At 35.2% G+C, this 22,614-nt stretch overlaps 1 protein-coding gene and 1 pseudogene across 1 annotated transcript in view; one reads left to right on the top strand and one right to left on the bottom strand.

The window, feature by feature from the left end:
- Positions 1-1,002: 1,002 nt before the first annotated feature.
- Positions 1,003-1,501, top strand: LOC105998136 (annotated as a pseudogene).
- Positions 1,502-2,647: 1,146 nt separating this feature from the next.
- Cep85l (centrosomal protein 85kDa-like) overlaps positions 2,648-22,614 on the bottom strand; it is a 74,327-nt gene continuing 54,360 nt past the window's right edge. Inside the window, exons 11-13 of the mRNA XM_013032778.1 lie at positions 14,002-14,109; positions 9,553-9,784; positions 2,648-7,052 (exon numbers count right to left, since the gene is read on the bottom strand). Of these exons, the coding sequence (XP_012888232.1) occupies positions 6,889-7,052; positions 9,553-9,784; positions 14,002-14,109 (504 nt within the window). The 3' untranslated portion in view covers positions 2,648-6,888. The remainder of the gene's footprint in view (positions 7,053-9,552; positions 9,785-14,001; positions 14,110-22,614) is intronic.

Raw genomic sequence — 22,614 nt, 5'->3', positions numbered from 1 at the left:
CTCTCCTGCCCGGGCTGGCTTTGAACCGCGATCCTCAGATCTCAGCCTCCTGAGTAGCTAGGATTACAGGCGTGAGCCACCAGCGCCCGGCAAGTCTGTGACTTTTATCTCCAATAAACCACCAGAAAACCAGAAGTGGCACTATGGCTCAAGTGGTAGAACGCTAGCCTTGAGCTTAAGAGCCAAGGGACAGTGCCCAGGCCCAGAGTTCAAGCCCCATGACCGACAAAAAAAAAAAATCCACAGATATAGTATTCTTGAAAAGCATTATGGAACTGGATAAAAGATCAGTTGTCATGGAGTAGCTACAGAGAGGAAAGGAGAAATGAATAAGGAGAACACAGGATTCTTAGAATAAACTATTCTGTGTGATGCTAACCTGAGAGGTTTAGATCAGATGTGAAAGATAAACTCAAAATAATACATAGTTTTCTACTGAAAATAGTACCTTGCTTAGCACAAATTTCCTTAAGAAGTTTTCTGTGCCACTATTTCTCTTTAGATTATAGGACATGTGTAGCATTTCAAACAGATTGAAGGCTTATTGGCAAAGAAAACTTTTGTAAATGTTTCCAGAACCTAATCCAATAATACACTCTAGGTTCCTTTCACAGCTCAGAGCTGTTGGTATTTTTCTTAATAGATCCATTTTATCAATACATATTACATTGGTAAGGAAGAAAAAAAAACATGAAAATCTGGTGTTACAGGGAAATGAATGTACCTGAAAAACATATTAAGTGAAATAAGCCAGGCTCATGCTCAAGACAGTCTGCATTGTTCTGATATGTGGATGTTAGAAATAAACATATGTGTAAACACATAAGATATAGATACAAATCTATCTCTATCCATCTATCTGAGGAAAGTATGGTATTTGTAGGTATCACGATGAAACCCTTTTGAACAAAAAGAACATTAAGAAGTTGAACATGGCTTTTGTCTTTCAGCTTTGAGGAGGCAAAGGTGAAGAAGTTTTCTCCTGTCATCCAGAATCCAGCCACCTCCACCATGCCACCCAAGTTCCAACCCAGGAAAATCAAAGTTGTCTGTCTGAGGTGCACTGGTGGTCAATCTGCAACACATCTGCCCTGACCCCCACAATTCACTCCCTGGGTCTGTCTTGGAAAAAAGGTTGCTGATGACATTGCTAAGGCAACAGGTGGCCAGAAATTCCTAAGGACTATAGTAAACATGACCAACCATCCAGACAGGCCCAGATAGAGGTGGGACCTTCTATCTCTGCCCTCATCATCAAAGCCCTAAAGGAGCCACCAAGACAGAAACAAACAGAAAGACGTTAAACACAGTGGCAACATTTTTTTTTTTTTATGAGATTGCCCAGCAGATGCAGCACAGATCTTTAGCCAGAGAAATTTCTGAAGGCATTAAGGAGATTCTGGGCAGTGACAAGTCTGTGAGCTGTAATGTTGGTGGCCGCCATCCTCATGACATCAAAGATGACATCAACAGTGGTGTGGTAGAACATCTGACTAGTTAAGAAGTACAAGAGAAAGTATTTCAAGAAAAGATCATCTGACAAAAAAACCTGAAAATATGTGGAGTTTGGATAGCAGTAAGAGGGGATACAAATGAAAGAACAGGGAAGGAAGGGAAGACGTACAAATCTATGTACATGGCTGGGTGCTTGTGGCTTACATCTGTAATCCTAGCTACTCATGAGGCTGAGATATCAGGATGGCAGGTCAAAGCCAGCCTCTTACCTCTAATTAACTACCAGAAAATCAAAGTAGTTCTGTGGCTTAAAGTGGCAGAGCACTAACCTTTAGCAAAGAGACCTCAGGGACAGCACCCAGGCCCTGAGTTAAAGCCCTACAACAGACAGAAGAAGAAAAAAGTCTAGGATTTTATCTGCTCTTGATTGTACCTATATAGTCTGCAATATAACTTTTTAAAGATTTCTAATGGGATCTTTTTCCTGATAACTCAATTATACTCCTCATTAAAACTTTTAGTGAGGAATAAAACTCTGACCAAGCAATGACAAGTTAGCTGAAATAGAAGGCAAATGCTTTGCTGAAATACAAAAGATGCCATCATCCAGCTTCTTGGAAAGAAGGTGGTTACAGCCTCTGTTTTAGAGCCAGGACCTACGCTGCCACCAGAAGGGCATCTCTGAGTCTCGAATGGCAAGCTCAGATGTCAAGGCCCCATCCCAATAATCTCATATGTACCTGTAGCAGTAAAGTTTCAACCTCTGATCTTTTAGGAGAAAACCAACAAGATGTGATTCAACAGCAAAATCTTTGGTAATCTGGAACACTGAAGTCAAATTTTCTCTGCTGGAAAACTAGAAAGATACCTTGTTATTTAAATAAGGTAGTAAAAATGTATGAGGACACAGTACTATTAGTTGAAATGGTACAGATATGACTTTGTACTTATGCTACCTGGCATCACGTAATCTCCACACCCTTCCTGGGAAGGCCCTGAGAACAAGCATTTTAGCAAATACAAAGGATTATAAGACACACTTTAGAAGGCAGAAGTCTCCATGTTCTAGTCACAAATTATCTGTGCGTGTATACAAAGTCAAGCCAGCATATTCTTGTCATTATGACCTCAGGATAGAGTATGCAATTTCAAAAACATTCTTATATTAATATTAAATACTAAGAAGACAAAATAATTTTATAAAAAATTTATTTCTCTATAAATACAAATTCCAACATCAACAAACAATAGTCCAGTGGAAAAATACTAGCCATTAACATTGAAAACTTTATTCTTATTAATAAATAGAACTTTGGCATTCAAATTTCTAGCTGTAAACCCTATTAAAAAACCAAAAACAAAAACAACCCTTTTACAAAATAGGAGGCAAAAATGACAAATTAGAAGGCATAAGCCAACCAGTGGCTTCACATTCTTTTTTATATAATAACTGTATTTCATTTAAATTATGAACACTGTATTTACACATGAGGTATTCCAAGTGGTTCAAAAACAGAACCTGGTATGCACACCCACCAGTCGAGGTGAATGATGACACGCTCTGCTGTGCTTTTATGTTAACTGCGAGCACCTTAGTACTTGTCACCACACCAGCGAGATGCTGAATTTTCCATGTAGGTATTTAAATAATTACTCATAGATATATGTATATATGTACACATAAATGAATACATTCTAAAGGAATTTCCTGCTCACTATTATAGAAAAGATTGAGTTCCAAAGACATATATCTGATAATTTCCTTCACTTTTTACTAAGTCAGCTAAACAGTTAAGGAAAAATTGATCCTTGCTTAAAGAAAATCCTTATCAAGTCTATTTACAGTACAACAAGGTGCAATAATCATCAACATTCTCATAGCTCATGTAATATAGAAAAAAATGTTTACTGCAGGCAAAAGGCACAAAAGGTTCTCTCTGCATACATCTGCAACTGTGTTGTTGATGACTTAATGATCTGAAACAATTATATTCAGTATTTCTTTTACATAAAAAAACCCAAATCTTCCCCCTTCATGATTAAATGTATGATATAATCACATAGCAATTACCACCAATAGCATTTGGGGGCAAAAGTTGGAAATTTTATTCTTTATGTTATATAGATGTTTTTCTTGGTTTGTGAACACTAAAAAGACTGTCAAAAGTAAAAACAAAATGAATTAGCTTTATGTCTGGAAGCTACAGCTATCAGCAGTTTCAAATTATATAGTCTGAGTGTGCATGGTTATGAGAATTGCTTTTTATAGGAATTATGAATCTATAAGGGATAGAAATCTACATAAGAGAATGTCAACAATTCAAAATAAAGGTAAGCTACTAAGCTACGTAAAATGCAATCCAAGTACTCAGCTGCCATTTAAGAAACACTGTCCCAATAAAGCAGTTCCTTTACAAATGCCAGGATTAATTTATAAGCCCACTGGTAAACTGGGAATGCACAATACTCACATTAGCAATACTTTCATCCTTTATATTTTAAAGCCACAGGAAAAAAAGCCTAATTTAGTTTAAAAAATTCTCATAACCAAAATAAATTTCACTAAGATGTAATACTGTTATTAGATACTGAATCCTATTTCAAATATAAAAAGGAGCCACACTTAAAAAAAAAACAAAAAAGCATTTCTTCCTTAGTCAAGTCAAAATTTTAAAAGGAGCCACTGAAAAAGTTACTAACAGTTTCAACAAAGTCATTCAATTTTTCTGACATCAGGTAAAAAGATATCTATTGTGCCCTTAATTCAACTAATTTTATCTGCACAGGTCACAGGAGACTTTCATTTTGATAACTTATGTCCTGTCCATTATGTGTGACTTAAGTTAGAATAAGCTCAATTTGAAAAGACAAATAATGTTCATGCCACATGACATTTCCTGAGATAATCAACATTTAATGCACAAAAGCATAATCAAAAGGTTTCATAATCTAAGAAAATTTTCATTTGGACTTAAATTTTAGGTTAAATTTCATTCCAGGCAGATGTCATTGTACTGCACTGTAGTTCAAAAAGAGGCAAAACACTAGTTGTGCTGTTTGCCTATCTTATTTGCTTCATTGTGATACTAGTAACTTTCAACCTTGATGAAAGGAAATTTTCTTAAAAAAAAAATTAGCATTAGGTACTACTATCTCCCTCCCCGCTACAAATTCTCTCCCAAACTTAGTATTTACTCTTAAGGTGCTTTTAAGCTCTATGTTCTATAAGGATTACACTTAAACTATCATATCTTAACTTCTTTTTATGGGAGAAATATATTTGGAGAATGGAGTGAATTAGCAGCAGTTTGTTAATTTCTTAAATTAAAAAAATATGCCTCAAGACAAGTAAATTTTGTTTTCGAAAACTTATTAAAACCAAATTGTTTTATCAAATGGTGCCTACAGTAGAATAAAACCAATGACAACCATAAATCACTGGAACATGAACTAAAAACCTAGGAAATACCTAAGTAAGAACTTACTAACCCAAATCAGTAATAACTTGTTTGTTAGTCCTATGACCCTAGGTGCCTTTATTTCAGAAATCTTTACAAGATGGCAGTGATTTTATCAAAATGAATATAGAAATATTACTTGCTGTTCTGTGGGTAATCTATGCTTGATGATCTATACTTTACTACTCTATTGGAACATTTTCAACTGACAATTTTCACAAGGCAGACTTTTTTGCATATAAGTTTTGGTATAAATTTATGATTCCTTGATTATCTTTAAAGCACTAACATAAAAAAGTGAATATATTTTCAGAAAGCCAACTACTTAGCAGTGACTAAGTCCCTCCCTAGGTCAGAGTGTGTGAACTGTAGAATGATCACAATACATTTTTTCATCTTAGGCCAGACCCTAAGAAGAGAAAGAAGAGTGAACTAAGGCACCAAGTAAAAGGGACATGGACTACTTTACAATGTATTAAGAAACTGTTGAAACACAACTATAAAACAACTTATGGAGAGCAGTAAAGAAGTCAAAATTCTGAACTAAGTATCTTCCTGGGTTAAGTCTCCTTGAAGGCTTTATCTTACTGTGTTCTGATTGTTGAGAACAGGAAAATCTTTTCTAGAACAATCTTAACACCTGCCATGAAAACCCAATACAAATATTATGTTGCTTAATTCACATGCTATTCCCTCACTTCTTATTCAGTCTTGCCTAGGTGAAATGTGTGTGTGTGTGTGACGGTGCAGTGCTTTGTTATAACTAAGTATATTTAAAAGCATGTGAAGAATACTATGAAGAATAAAGTATTCTTTCCAAAATACTAACTAAACCAGACATTTGAAAGTTTAAATGATATCAAGTCTACTAACTATCAGTTGCACTTCATAGTAATACCCTGTACTCCAGATTAAGAATTTAGCCAAGGATTTTTTATGAAGAACACCATTCTTAACATAATATAGCTGATACATGGAATTAAATATTTTCTTGGTTTAGAGTTAATGCCAGTTTGAATTCAGATGTAAATAATTTTTGTTGGCTTTCTCTTAAAAGTAGTTTCAACTCCAAAATGGGTACAATAATGTTAGAATGGAAACATGGAGATTTGGATAAATAAGCTATTGTGCCAGAGTTGTCAGTCTTTCTTTTACAATAATTGATCTGAGGACTTCATACATACATACATATTCAAATACAGGCATGTTAGAAATTAGTGCAAATTAAGTTAAATTTTCTTGTAATGCATTAAGTTACTTACAATGATAATGAAAACAATCATCATGTCAAAATTTCACACCTCTAGGGCAATGTACAGTCACTCTGGAAAAATAGCCAACCTATCTACTGTACTAAACTGTGATTATCAACCTGACTCCACAACCTGATCATCTTGGCACACAGAGTGTTTAAAACATAGATGATTTGCCTCCTGTATTTCTATTAGAACACTTGCCTGCTGATGGGACTCTTCTTTACCCAGCCCTTGAAAAATCTCAAAATAAAACACAAGCTACTATATGAAAGAACTGTAAGAATAAACTGTAAGAATAAGTGCCTTTTTCAGAAGCTCTCCTTTACCCTTGAAATCCTTATTTTGTGAAAAATGCCTACAAACTCCACATGTCCATGCATACATAAACACACAAAACTGTAGGAGTAAATGAGATCCTATCTCTTTATCTGAAGGGCATTCTTCACAGCTTGGTCCTACAATCAGTAGTTTAAAAATGCAGATGTCTTTTCTTGCATACTTTAAAATTTTTTTCAAATGGTAATTTGATTGTTTTGCCTGATCAGCTAAGTCTCTTCTAAACCTCTTCCCTGCCCCCCCAAAAAAAATTCCATAAAAACCCCTATGTTCAAGTCATGTCTCTTGCCATTTTACATTGTAATTCCTAAAATGAAATGTGAAGAACCATGACACAGCAGCATTTAACAATGGGTCATTATTGCTGTAGGACCAACACTTGATCACTGGGTTATGCAGTTGTCTCCCATGTCCTGAGCATAGCGGTCTGATATTGTAGTCCGTAATTCATCAATGTCCCTTCGTAACTGGCACACATCTGACAGTTTTTTACTGAGTGTTTCTGGACTGTGGTCATTTCCAGTCTCTTCAGCTGAACAGTTCATTGCTGTGTAAATAAAACACAGAGTGAATACTTCAATTTTTGTTTGAATAAACATTTTAAGATTTTCACCTTACCAATGGGAATAGAATACAACACACATCAGTGAGGCTCAGGTTTAAAACATAAGTCATTCGATATTAAACACATATTACCTAGTTTGTCTTTCACTTTGCTAATTAAAATCTAAAGATCTTTTACATAGTAAAAGGAAGTATTTTTAATTTTTATGATTACAAAATGGGTTTCTTTGGCATGCAAATATCAGTTTTCAAAATATATAGCAAAGGTGTTGAGATCTACAGTCCCAAAATATCTAGTTGATTGCTAACTGCCCAATGCCTGAATAACTAGGAGGTAAGGCCTTGAGTCAGCTGATTTATTTAGTCCAGTGATTTATGTACTTAGTTATTGTGAAATAAATCTTTCCTTAAGACCCTTATTAACACTGGTACTTTCCTGAAGGTGTGATGTCAAGTAACTTAGTCACACGAAGAAGAAAGCATACAGGCCTTACTGAAGAAGCAGTATGGATTTGCTCATTGTATTCATTGTATGGGCCTTGAAACTAGAAAACAAAATAGCCTGACAGACTTTGAGAAACTTCAAGAAAAGTAGTATTCAGCTAAAAATGGTACAACACAAATGATATGAGAGGATTTACAAGAAATATGGTTATCTTTATTCCTAATATTTATGATGTTACATATATGACACTACACTTACTTTTGGCAGATCATCCTGACAACAATGTGAAAACGGACTGGAGGAAGAAGAGTAAGATGGGTGAAGCAAGACTAATTCAGTTTAGGACTATGAAAACCTGAATTAGAGCAACAGCACAATAGAGATGTGAAGTCAGGACATGGATAAGATTACTTGAAGAAAATAGAGAATAAAGCAAACCAAAAAAAAACAAAAACAAAAATCAAGTGCAGATCATATGATTCATGCCTTTAATCCTTGCACGCAGAAAGTAGAGGCAGAGGATTCCAAGTCTGAGAACAGCCTGGGCTATATAGGAAGATATATATTTGTCTCAAACAAAATGAAGTGAAACAAAGCAAAAGACAACAACAAAACTCAACAAACAATTCCTAAGGACCCAATAATAAATGGCAGAGAACTCAAAAGACTGAGGTTGAGAAGTCATAAGGGTAGAAGCAGAATTTAGAGAGTTTGTCATGGAAACCAAGGTGTCACAGAACTCTAAGATGAGTGGTATGCAATGCCAAAAGATAACTGAAGGAGACATTGGACAAGGAGCCAAAGGAATCAATTGTTTTTTTGACAAATTAGCTGGCTGGTCTAAATGTAAGGTAAGGACTCTGGGTTGAATAAGGAGTGGAAGGAGTATACACTAGGAGATGTATGTGGTAAGATTCTGAACCTTTTATTTGTATTAGGATAGCTCCATTATTTAAAAAAAGCTAATAAATCCTACAATGAAATGTAGTATATAATGAAATAATTGAAGGGGTGATCAGTTCCAAAATGATAGAGAAAATGAGTCTTCTTGTGTTTTCTTCTTGCTCTTGAGAGCAATTTTTTCCTTTTCTTCTCTAAGACCCTTATCGAATTCCAGCTCTTCCATAAAGCTATCACAGCTCTTTCCATGTCTCATGTTTCCACTGTCCTCTGCCCACAACTCAATTGTAGCACTTAATACAATGTTCTAATAACTCAGTTAACACGTGGGTGAGCTGTGTTCACTTTATTTGCATTACCAGCTCCTAACAGCTCAACCATTGAAGGCATGTGTTTATCGAGTGGAAGTTCTCAAATATTCACCATTTTTATATATCCACGTTTGTTCATAAACCTTACATAGTCATCCTACACTTGTCCAACTGTAGTGGATTTCCTCTTTATTGCAAAGAGACCAATATTTCAATATTCTATAAATCTACGACTGCAGTCATTCCAGCAAATGCAGCACAGAAGGGCAAGCTCACACTAGGATAATACTACAGCAGCTCTCTCTCTCACTATAGGTGTGGAAGAAGATAGAATTGAGGCAAAGACAGGAAAGTAGCAAAACCAACATCATATATGACATGGCCAATACATGTAAGCAGTGAAGACTGGACCATGAGAAAGCACTGGTTAGTTCTATAAAATATACACAGAATAAAGAAGTAGTAAATATTTCTTTACAAATATTTTGCCAGTAGAAGACTGAGTCATTAGTCTATGCAGCTATCATATGAAAGTAATAAAAGCTTCATTACTTGGAGCAAAGTAATTGGAAAATCACTTAACTACCGTAACAAGCCCCAAGTGCCAGATTCAGCATAAGACACATCCCCTGGCATTCTGCCTTCTGAAAAATATGCTTTCTGACTTCCAGGCATAATGAGGTCAGTTTTAGTAAGGAAGTAATATTGCACTGAATTAAAGCCTCATAAATTCAAGTCAGAAGGAGAGAACCAAAATAAATGGATTTGTGAAGACAGGTTTCAAAACTGTTAAGCAATAAAGTGAGGACAAGTCATCAGCTACTTACATCTGATTCCCAGTAATAATGAAAGATTAGGCTCCTTGCCCTGAGCTCGCTGATTAAGAATGCTGCACAGTGCTTTTAAGTCAAACAAACAATAGGACATTTCTTTAAACAGCTGATCAATCACAGTCAAATCAAATAATGGCCGTTTAGAATGAATGGTCTGCTGCCTAGACTGGTCCAATTCCTGGCTCTGATCTAATAAAGAGCTAGTTTCTTCTGTTTGTCTTTGGTTCTGCAAAGAATAAAGAAAATAATTTGTTAGAACAGTGGAAAAATACTCATTAAGAAGTTATACACATCAACATTTCTCCTAATTGTGTAGGTGAAATCTAAAGTCTGTCTAAAGTCAAATCAAATGTTATATTAAATGCAACATTAACCAAATTCAACTGCAAATATGCAAGAGGAAAAAGAAAAAATATATAGTAGAAGTGATTCTTCTGTGCCATCTGATGTTCTATTAAGTTTTTCAGCATCTCACCTTAAACTAACTCTAAGGTAACCTTCGGGGGAAAAAAACATGAAACCAAACATCCTTGAGCTTCAGTAGTTTCTCAAAAAGAGAATGCTGGATACCCTGAAAATATTACAGGAAGAGATAGGAGAAACACTAAAGCTCCTTGGCACAGGTCAAAGTTTCCTAAATAAAGATCCAGAAATACAACAAATGAAAGAAAGGCTGGAAAATGGGAATTGTACTAAATTGCAAAGCTTCTGCATGGCAACGGACATAGCTAGCAAGATAAACAGAAAGCTCAGAGACTGGGAGAAGATCTTCACTAGCCATACAATAGACAAGGGCCTCATATCAAAAATATACTTAGAACTCAAAAACACCCACAACAAACCCTCAAATAAACAACCACCCAATTAATAAGTGGGCTAAAGAATTAAAAAGAGACTTCCCTGGAGAAGAAATAAGAATGGGTAATAGACACAAAGAAATGTTCAACATTTCTGGCCATAAACAAAATGCAAATCAAAACTACATTGAGAGTCCACTTCATCCCAGTTAGCATGACCAATATCAAGAAAATTAATGAACAGAGCTGGTGGGTGTGGCCAAAAGGGAATACTACTACACTATTAGTGGGAATATAAACTTGTTTAACTATTCTGGAAAGTATGGAGATTTTTCAGAAGAGTTCTTCATAGAGTTCCTTTATGACCCAGCAATCTCACTCCTGAGCATTTACCCAGTGATCACAAACAAGGCCATACTAAGGCTATGAGTACAACCATGTGCACTGTAGCATTATTTACCATAGCTAAGATATGGAACCAACCCAGATGCCCCTCAGTAGATGAATGGATCAAGAAAATGTGATATATATACACAATGGAATTCTATGCTTTCATCAGAAAGAATTACATCGTCCCTTTTATATGGAAATGGATAGACTTGGAAAAAATCTTATTAAGTGAAGTAAGCCAAATCCAAATAAACATCGGCTCCATAGTTTCCCTCATTTGTAACAATTAGTATATGCCTAGGATCGTCTTAGGAGAGGATCACAATAGCTCAATAGCTATGTACATATGACTACATAAAATGATGCTAATTGAAACGATCTCCATAACATGGAAACAAGGGTTTTTGTGGTTCTTTTTTCTTTTTTTAGTGTACTGCTCATAGTTATTTCTTTTGTATTTCATTTTTTTCTTCTCTGGTTTATTCCCCCGTGGTCTTTCAGTACCCTTTGTCTTGAATATAAGTTTACCTGATTTGGGGAAGGGAAAGGAAATCACTGAAATGGTAGGACAAATGGTATCATTAGATACTATGTTGGAAATGAACTTTACAACTTGTGGGGGAGAAGAGATGGGGGGAGGAAAGTGGGAGAAAATTAGAGAGAGGGTAACACTGTTTGGACAAAAAATGTACTCATTACCTTACTTATGTAACTGTAACCTTCTGGTACATCACCTTTACAATAAAATAAAATTTTAAAAAATAAAAATAAATAAAAGCCAAGAAGTAATAATCTGAAAAAAGAGCAATGTTGGAAGTATCACAATACCTGACTTCAAATTATACTCTAGAGCCATAGTAACAAAACCAGCATGGTACAGGCAAAAATAATCCCACACGATTATAGCTATCTAGTTTTTTAAAAAGTTGCCCAAAGCATATAGTGGATAAAAGACAACTAACTCAACAAATGGTGCTGGAAAAACTGGGAATCTGCATGCTTAACACTGAAAACAGATCTGTGTCTTTCATCCAATTCAAAATGGATCAAGGATCTTAATCTAAGACATGGAACTTTCACCCTACTATAGGAAAACACTGCAAGATATAAGTATAGGTGACAACTTCCCAAATAAGATTTCAATGCCTCAGCCAATAAGGAGGAGAATAATGGGATTGCATCAAACTGAAAAGCTTTTGCACAGCAGTTACCAAAAGAAGAAAGAACTGGTAGAAAGGGAAAAAACCTTTGCTAGCTATTCATTTGACAAGAGATTAATAACCAGAATATAAAAGGAGCTCAAAACTTTAAAAAGAACCAATAACCCAATTAAAAGCAAAAGAGCTGACTAGATGCTTCTTGAACAAAGTACAATAGTCACTAAATACATAAATGCATAAAGAATTTTAACTTTCCCTGGCCATAAGAGAAATGTAAAATCAAACTGACATTGACATTTCATCTCACCTTAGTTAGAATGGTCATCATCAAGAGTACAAACAACAAATAATGCTGGTAAGGATGGGGGATGGAAGCAGAACCTTTATATCCTGTTAGAAGGGATGGAAATTAGTGCAACCACTACGGAAATCGATATGGAGATTCCTTGGAAAACTAAAATGTGATACAGTGTGATATAGTGACATGACTACTGGGCATATATCTGAAAAAATGTAATTAAGATGTAATTAGAAACCTTTAAACATATATGTTTACTGCAACACTATTCCCAACAGCCAAGTTATAGAAGACATCAGTCTAAACGCCCTACAAGTGATGAATAAAGAAAATATGAAACACACATATACACCTATATCATAATATATATCTATATATCATAATATGTAACTATATGTAATCTACATATGTATTATATATCATCTATCTATGGTATGTGTAATATATCAGGATATATCTATCATTATCTCTGCCTCATATAATTACAATAGTGGGGCTGATTAGGGGAGAGGGAAAAGGAATGATGACAAATGTATAATACTAAAATACATTTTGTTTGTGTATGAAGATGCATGAGAGAACTCACTGAAAGCTGTTAAAAAAATAGGGGAACTGGAAAAGAGAATAAAGTGAATCTGATTCAAGTTCAATACATGTATGCAAGAAATACCTTGGTGAGACTCCTTTGTACAACTAATACACACGGATAAAAACTCAAATATCCTAAGAAATATCAAAAACAAAATTTTACAAAGCCCCATATTCATTACAAAATTTACATGACGCAAAGAAGTTCTCAGCCAGTGCCACATTAGTCAGTGGTGCTTAAATTATTGTGTGATCTGCTGTTTCTTTCCCCTTCATTTTTATAAACATGTCTCCCCAAAACAAAGGGTGCACAAAAAAATGAGCTAAAAGATTATGTGTTCAATTTAAGTAATAATGTAAAAATTAAGAATTTTTTAGATAACATGTTTGTAATTTTTTAGATAACATGTTTGGAAGGTGTTACAGGAAAAATGAACCAAGCGCCCACAGTACAATACTGAGCTCTATGCATCTTGGACACGTGTGTCTTTTGCTCAACAGTAGTCTCTTTGGAAACAATTTCCCAGGGATACAAAGGATCTATTATATGAGAATGTCCTTAACTTTTTAAAATTTGTAATGTTGACAGTCAAAATAAGTATTCTTTGCAAAAAGTGTCTTCAAACACAGGACAAGTATTTAATCTCATAATTTAAATAAGAAAATGATGAAAGAATTTGAATGTGTTGGAAATACATAATTTCCAAGTGTGAAAATAGAAAAATAAACTTCTGGCAGTGGGGAAAGAGGATAGGGAGCATGATAAAGGGTATACAATGATTATGATACATTGTAAACATGTGTGGCAACAATGAAATCCCCTGTCCCCATAACTGAGATAAACCACTTTAAAAAAAGTGATCTGTCCAATGATCAAGTTGCCAATGCTACACCTTTCCTTAGGGTTGTTTTGTTTACATTCAGTGTGTGCTTTATTTGATCAATACAGGCCTTAATATCTGGACAGCATTTGATTTTGCTCTTATTGGTATGCTGTATTTTAAGATGTAAGATAAAGGTTTTTCTATTATAATTTTCTTAAGAAACTTAATAGATTTAATTAACTGGTATATTAAACTCAAATTTTCCATTTGAAATTTTTCTAATAATTAACTCCATGCAATTAATGTATACAACCCAACCACTGACTTAAAACTGTGAATAGGCAGTGAATCATTCTCCCAAGGCCATCTAAATTTCCTCTACTTACTTCAAGTACTGCTTTTGTTAATCTCTGTAGGTTTCTTTCTTTTCTTTCTAGTTCTTCCACCATCTTTTGTGTGGTCAATTTCTCTTTAGAAAGTTTCTCTTGCATAGACTAGAACAAAAAAAAAGTTGTAAAACCAAGCATGTTAACACATTTAAAGGAAAATGCCAGCCTAACATAGGTAAGTAGGCATGTTGGCATCTGAATACTTTGAATCTTTTTCCATCCTAGTACTTTGAATATTGAACCTGTTGCCTTTAGAGCAATCTGTATTATTTATACAGTGGATAGTTCCAAATAAAAGAGAAAAATACCATCTTTACCCACAGTTTTTAATCTGTATGAGATATATCAAATCTACAGATGCTATTTAATACAAGTAATTCTTATTTTATTATTTCCTACATTGGAAGTATATTTATTTTTATATTTTTCTTATAAGATATAAAATATGAAGATAACTCTATTTCCTATTAGTTGGAACATAGCTAGTTTCTCAGTATTGAACTAAGGTCAGAGATCAGTGAGGGAGCTTATTTCATTATAAAATTAGATGCAGAAACATATTAAGAAAGTTCAGAGCACTTCAAAGCAGCACGGAAGACATTTTATGGATATTTCAGCTGATTATTGTGATCTCCAAATAAATACACACCAAATTCTGTAGTTGCTTGTGAAACCCACATGTTTCTATCTTCTTTATTGCTTTGGGTAGACCACATCAGTAAACATACAACCAGAGGAAGAAGGATATCATTTCCTCCGGGTCTCTCTATTTTTAACTCTGAAGATACTTCAATACACTACTGACCACCCAAACAGCACAAAATATTTTCCCCCTCTCATTACCTCTGGACGGGATAAGGAAGACAACCATTAGCATGGATTAAGACTAAATGTAACCTGAGGGGAAGAGCGGGGTTAGGATGGAAGAGGGGAAAGAATGATGGACAGGGTGACACTGATCAAATGCACTGTACTCATAAAGTGACATGTTAAATTGAAACCCCTTGTACAAGCAGCTAAAGATAATTAAAAAATTGAAAAAAGAAAACTAAATATTAAGCCGTTTTCTTGGCAACAAATACTCAAACATGTCCTCTTAAATTTTAATAGACTTCAAAAAATATATTTAATATTTTAGCAAGTGGATAAAAATAAAGGAAACATTAACATATATTTCCTCATATGGAAACTTGTTAATTTTCTACAAAAATGCACCTAGAAGCACAAAGGGCTATCAGAATCATCTAAATCATATACAGAGTTTTATTTACCTAGCTGGATAGAGCTTTCTCACCTCAAGACATTTTTGGATTATAATCAAGAGTTCAACATATACTTAAATTCTAAGGTTTTGTTGGAATGTAGAATGCAGAATATAAACTACTCTAAAACTTACATTTTAACAATGAAATCTGAACTCAGGGATGTGTTTCCATAATGCTGTAATTCCTCAAAAGCTTATGATGATTTATATTTTTACCAATTCATGTTAAGTGTGACTACTGTGTAGTTTGAAGACTGAACTGAAATCAGTGATTAAAACAGGTAATCTTTTTCACTTAAATAAAACAAATGTTTCACAATAGTCCAAGAAGGAAAACTGGACTTGGGAAATAACACTAAGCTTAACATCTTAGGTGGTTTGGGCTTGAGGGCATTTATTGAGAAGTGCCTTAATAAAGGAAAGTGCTCAGGACCTAAAGGGTCCTGCTTCTGTAAAAATTGTGAGGATACTAGAGTGAGAATGCTAATACTCTCTGCCTGTAACATTTCACCTAAAAACATTTCTTACTTCTTATCTAAAACTGTATGAGAAAAAACATATACATAAAGCTTAAGGGAGAAAAAAATAAATTTTGAGTAATCTTCTCATGGCCTTACCAGATTAAAATTAAAACAGAATAAAATCTGATTATTAACTGGCTTTCCAAAGTAAAGTACAGTTAACTCAATATATAATATTCTTTCTTTTAAAAACTCTATTCTAACTACAGAAGGAGGTTTCTGTAATTCCTTTTTGGTACTTTACCTAAAATTTATGAGCTTTGAAATCTGCATTCATATTTATCAATGCAAATTATAATGTATTTGACATGTAAATCCATACTACCAAATTACTAGTATCTTTACTATGTGAATAATGAAAAAAACTTTTTTTTTGGGGGGGGGGGTCAGGTCATGGGGCCTGAACTCTGGGCCTGGGCGCTGTCCCTCAGCTCTTCAGCTCAAGGCTGTGCTCTACCACTTGAGCCACAGCGCCACTTTCTGGCTTTTTTCTTTTTGCCCTGAAGAAAACTTTTGATGGCCATTTCAGGTTTTAATTTGTTTTATGATGAATAATGTGCTGAGCATGGTGGCTTATACCTGTCATCTTAGCTACTTGGAGATTGGAAGACTGTGGTTTCAGGCCAGTGTCAGAAAAAAAAATTCCCAAGACCTCATCAATATAAAAAAATTAAGCTATTATCACAGCTACATAGGTAAGTATAAAATAAGAGGACTTCAGTCAAGGCAAAAGTAAGATTCTATCTAAAAAATAACCAGAACAAAAAAGGGCTAGAGGAATTGTGGTAGAGTGCCCATTTATCAAGAGCATGATCTTGTGTTCAAATTCCAGGGCTGTAAAAAGTTTAAATTTTTTTAAAAGAAATGAATAATGCATGCTATTTTCCAAAGAATTTTGCAATGCATTTTTGAAGTCTCTTAAGATTTAAAAACATAATTGCTAAAAGTGGTCATAGTTCTACTATGTATAAATGAAATTACCAATATTTGCTGAGATATTTGGTATTCTGAAATTAAGTACAGTCACCTCAATTTTCTTCTGTATTTTTGCCTTTCTCTTTTTCATTGTGAGGCCACCAAAAGTAAAATCATGCCAGGTGCTGGTGATTCATGTCTATAATTTTAGATGTTCAAGCCTGCCTAGGCAGACAAATTGGAAAGACTCATCGCCAATTAACCAGCAAAACCTAGAAGTAAAGGTATGGCTCAAGTGTTAGAGCTCTAGACATTAGCAAAACCAAAAGTGAGAGCGTGAGAGCATGGCACCCTAGTTCAAGTCCCAGTCCTCGGAGGAAGAACATGAGGAGATGAGTAATAACCAAGGACACAATTCTGAAGTTAAATCACATAAATTAGAATCTTAGCTGTAAGCTTGGGTAGTACCCCTCTAAACCTCTGCTCTTCTCTGTAAAATATGTTACATTGTAAGATTATTGGTGATATTCAGAGACCACAAATATCAGTCAGAAAGCAGTTCCTATAAAATGCAGTATCATCACCATTCTTTCATTAGCTAACAAACACTTTACTTGGCATCACTTTGACTCACAGGTGAATAACTAATTTCCTTATTCTTCTGGAGTGATATAAAAGGGGTTTACAAATATTTTGCAAAAACTAAAAAATAAGGAATGTACCAATACCATAGAAGTCTCTTATTTTAGCTTTCTGCACATAGGATTTAACACCATCATAGAACTCTGATTTTATGTTAACTATCATCTTGCAATCAGATGTAACTTTATAAACAGTCTGCCTGAGAGTTCTTATAGTATGACATAAAAAAACTTTGCAGGCTGCTCCCCAGAGAAACTGGTGAATGGAAAGTGGTGCTGTGGCTCAAGTGATAGAGCGCTAGCCTTGAGCTGAAGAGCTGAGGGATAGCACCTAGGCCCAGAGTTCAACCCCCATTACCAACAAAAAAAAAGAAAAACTAGTGAACACTGTAGAACATTAAAGTTTCTAGAAATCACCCTAAGAGCATAAAGTCAATGAAGAAACATGTATTCAGGAAAATCTACCAAAACTCAGTAGGAAGGCAAGAGACTGTGGAATAGGAAATATTTAGCCTCTTGCAGCTCAAGACATAAACTGCAGATTTGGTATTGTCAATAACACAACTCTTCCCCACATCTCACAAGTGGTAATTATCTTCCCATTATCATTTATCTATTCTACATCTAGCTACCTGTACCTGAGGCTGTTACAGCCAATGCAGGCAAGAAATAGGGGGCTCCTTTCTCTCACCACTGAGTGCCCTTCACAAGATGGAGACTTTGTTATGGCTTTGGCACCACTAAATACGGGGGCTCTTGTCTTTTTTTCTGTTTTCAAGTATTATGGCTATTCAAAGCCTTAAGCCAAAAGAAATGCCATAATTAGGTTGTCAATCAAGAACTGAGAGTGCCAGAAGACAGAATAAGAGCTTCAGGTGTATACATAAATAATGGTACCAGAAACATTTTTATGTTTCACTCCAAAGTAGTGTATTGCTTTTGTTACTTGTCATAAAGGCTTTTGATTTTTCAGCCTATAAGTGAAAGAAGATTATTTCAATTTCAGAGGTTCTTTTCCCATTTCATGTACATACCAAGAGAGAAAAATGGTGTTAAAAGTTGAAGTCAGCTGGGTGCTGAACTCTCTAGGTTCACACCTAGAATCCTACTTAGGAGGCAGGGATCTGAAGATTGTGACTTGAAACCAGCCTCAGTAACAAAGTCCATGAGGCTCTTATCACTAATTAACCACCAAAAGATGGAGATGGGTCTGTGACTCATGATAAGAGTAAAAAGTTCAGGGACAGCACCCAGGTCACACACCAGCACACACACATACATGCACACAAAAAGAGTGCCCACACTAAAGCACCAGCACAACTATGTTCATTGCAGCATTATTTACCATAGCTAAGATACGGAACTAACCCAGATGCCTCTCAATAGATAAATGTATATATACATTTATCTATACATATATATATGTATACACAATGGAATATATATACACGATGGAATTCTATGATTCTATCAGAAAGAATGATACCGCCCCATTTGAAAGGAAATGGAAAATCTTGGAAAAATACTAAGTGAAGTAAGCCAGACCCAAAGAAACGTTTCCCTCATTGGTAATGTCTAGGATAGTCCTAGCAGAATATCACAATAGCTCAATAGTTATGTAAATAGGACCATATAAAATGATGCTATCTAAAGTGAACTCCATGATATGGAAACAAGAGTTATTTTTTAATGTACTGTGTGAAGTTAATTCTTCCCCTCTCCCCCCCCCCCGTTTGGTTTATCCCCTGTTGACACTGTTTTGAATTTTGGTACCCTGTGTCTTATATATACATTTACCTGATATAAGGAAGGGAAGGGGAAAAACAAAATGGGTGAGACAAAGGACAAAGGGTGAACCAATGCAACAGTGATACAAGACACCATGCAGGAAATGAACTTCACAATTTGGTAGGGGGGATGGGAGGGCAGTTGGGGTAGGAGGAAGTGGGAGAAAAATTGTTGTTGTTCAACAACAAATGTACTCATTGGGCTGGGAATGTGGCTTAGTGGTAGAGTGCCTGCATGTTCGAAGCCCTGCGTTCAACTCCTCAGTACCACATAAACAGAAAAAGCCAGAAGTGGCGCTGTGGTTCAAGTGGTAGAGTGCTAGCCTTGAGCAACACAGAAGCTCAGAGACAGTGTCCCGGCCCTTAGTTCAAGCCTCAGGACTGGCAAATGTACTCACTGCATTATTTATGCATTGTACAACCATCACCTTTACAATATTTTTAAAAAGAGTATTTAAAATTAATCTTTAAAATTCATTGAAAGAGGGAGAAATGAATTGCCACAGCAAAACACAAGTAGTCCTTTTCATGTCATATTTTGGGGTTATGAAGCATGCTCCTTTTGCAAAGTAATTTCTTGACAGCAAAAGAATCAACAAGTGCACTTCATTTTTATTTATTTTTTTGGTCCGGTCGTGGGGCCTGAACTCTGGGCCTGGGCACTGTCCTTCAGCTCTTTAGCTCAAGGCTAGTACTCTACCACTTGAGCCACAGCGCCACTTCCAGCTGTTTTCTTTTTTGCTTATGTGGTGCTGAGGAATCGAACCCAGGGCTTCATGCATGCAAGGCAAGCGCTCTACCACTGAGCCACCTTCCCAGCCCCCAAGTGCACTTCATTTTTGACTCTTAAATTATATTAAAGGAAGTAAGCCAAGCCCAAAGAAACATAGGTCCCTTATCTGCAATAACTAGTATATGTCTGAGACAAGCAGAAACGGATGTTAGGCAAAATGAATCCCAAGATGAGTATTCAAATGTTTTTTTTCTTTCTTGTGATTGTTTCTAACATATTTATAAGATGATTTCTTTGTTGCTTTGCATGTACTTCCCCCATGGTATAACCCATTTTCATTGTATTTGATGTTGGTATAATTTGTGGAGGGGAAGGGCAAAAACAAACCATTTAAATAGGGATACATTGCAACAATGAGATGTACAAGTCGTTATATTGAAAAACGAACTTTACAACTTTGGCTGGGCTGGGCCGGGGCCGGGGCCCTGGGGGGGAGGGAGAGGGGGGAAACGGAGAGGGGAAGGGATGGGAAGGGAAACAAGGGAGGAGGCTGCAATGCTTGATAAGAAATGTACTCATTACCTTGCCCATGTAATTGTAACCCCTCAATACGGTATTTTCACAATTAAAAAAAATTAAAAAAAAATACATCCTGAACAACCATATAAATCTTGTGACCACTAATGACACAAACAGGCCCAGAAACATACTTTCATGATCCAAGTGAGGTTACAATGTTCCATCCCAGACACGAAATTGTTTTGCAAATTTTCACAAATTTAACCTATTTTAATTATGCAAACCATGTGTGGACAGCAAACACATAACATGAACAGAGCAAGGGTCTCCTTGTAAGCACAAAGACTAGGGAAGATCTTTTTTTAAAGTTCCTTTTCTTTGTTTGATAGAATTATTTGGCAGGTATGTTTTTAAAAATACTAATTATGGATGAGTACTTTTGTATTTCATTCAATGAAACAATTAGCTAAGTGTTTTTAAAATCAAGTTTATAGTAAGCAAGAACCTCATTTTTGATAGATCACAAAATTAAGATAACAAAATAGATAAATAACACAGTAACAACAAGAAAGCATTAAAGCATTTGATATTTATTCAGCTTAAGGAATTTATATTCTATTTATGTCATTTTGTTGTATTATAATCCATTTTGCCACTATTTCTACTGAGAAAACCTACTAAAGGCTTTATGAGAGATATGCTAAAAATTAAATAGAATCTCATGAGAATAAGGAAATACCTTCTCTTGATGTTATTAATAGAATTGATTGTCAACAGTCTTAAGACCAGCAATTCCAATCATGTCTGTAAGAGTAAATTGTCTTGGGGCTGGGAATGTGGCTTAGTGGTAGAGTATTTGCCTACCATATATTCAGTACCACATAAACAGAAAAGGCCGGAAGTGGTGCTATGACTTGAGGAGAAGTTCAGGAATAGTGCCCAGGCCCTGAGCTCTAGGACTGGCAAGAAAAAGAAAAAAGAGTAACCATCTTAATGACCTCCCTCCCACGTATCATTCTGTCTCCTGTGGTATTCACATCACTCAGTGATAGCTGTCAACTCAGACAGGCCATTTCAGTTCATAAGTTCTTCCAATGACAAAATACTTAATATTCCAGAAAACAGATGAACATAAACTTTTTCTCCCTGCATTTTCTGGTTAAAAATACAAAAATACAGCTAGCCTGAAACAGCTTATGAAGGAGGTAAACTATGCTTCTGAGAACCAAATAGGAAGGAAGGTAGAATCCAATGAGAAACTTATATCACACTGAACCATAGTATCTATGGAAATGACAAAAAAAAGTTCAAATGTCTTTTTATACTGCATAGCAGAAAAGCAAACTGAAGAATTTTAGCTCTACTGGACACACACACACACACACACACACACGCACACGCACACGCACACACACACACACACACACACACACTTTCTGAAAGATCAATGGGTAAATGAGGTATTCTAGCCAGTTAACATCATCATCTTGAGGTGAAAAATTTGTGTTTTTATGAGACTTAATATTTTTACATGAAGTACTTATCTTCTATGTTCAACAATATAGTATTCCTAGTAGAAGATCAATTTCTCCCAACTTCCCAAGCTGTCTGTGAATCATGTAAGTATCTAGTTTGCATAGCATATATTAAATATAGCATTTTTGAGTACAAAAACAAAGTCTTATTTTTAATCACCTCATCTCTTTTGAGATTAGATTTTATCATTTCTTTTGGGATTAAGTTTGGAATAACTATTTTAACTTCTAGAATAACTTGTTCATACGCAAATCCATGCAATACTCCAAACTGTTTAAAACATCTTCAAACAAATTTGTTCTTCTAAGTAGTTTACAAGGGAATAAAGAAGCAATAAAAAACACTAAGCACTCCAAAATGGAAAATAGTAGAAATGGCAGGGAAATGCTTTAAGGATGCCAGAATGAAAGGGATAGGCTGAGAAGTGTGGATGATAGAACTCTCAAAAACAAAAAACAAAAAATTATTGGAGACAAAAAATATAAAGTCGGTGAGCTGTGAAAGTCTTTCCAGATGAAAATGAGGTATAAAGATCAAATAAAAACAAGTAGTCTTCTGTTAGCTCACTAAACTAACTATAGTCTTCTATTAGATCACTGGTGATCAAATATATTCTCAGTGAGGATAAAATAGGGGGATAGGGGGTAGCCAAGGAATATAGAACAATCTTTATATTTTTTTGAAAAGCTGATTC

This window comes from Dipodomys ordii, unplaced genomic scaffold, assembly GCF_000151885.1.
Source record: "Dipodomys ordii isolate 6190 unplaced genomic scaffold, Dord_2.0 Scaffold157, whole genome shotgun sequence".
NCBI classification, from domain to species: Eukaryota; Metazoa; Chordata; class Mammalia; order Rodentia; family Heteromyidae; genus Dipodomys; species Dipodomys ordii.
Note: the sequence above shows the minus strand (reverse complement) of the source record. Positions and strands in the feature narration are given on the sequence as shown.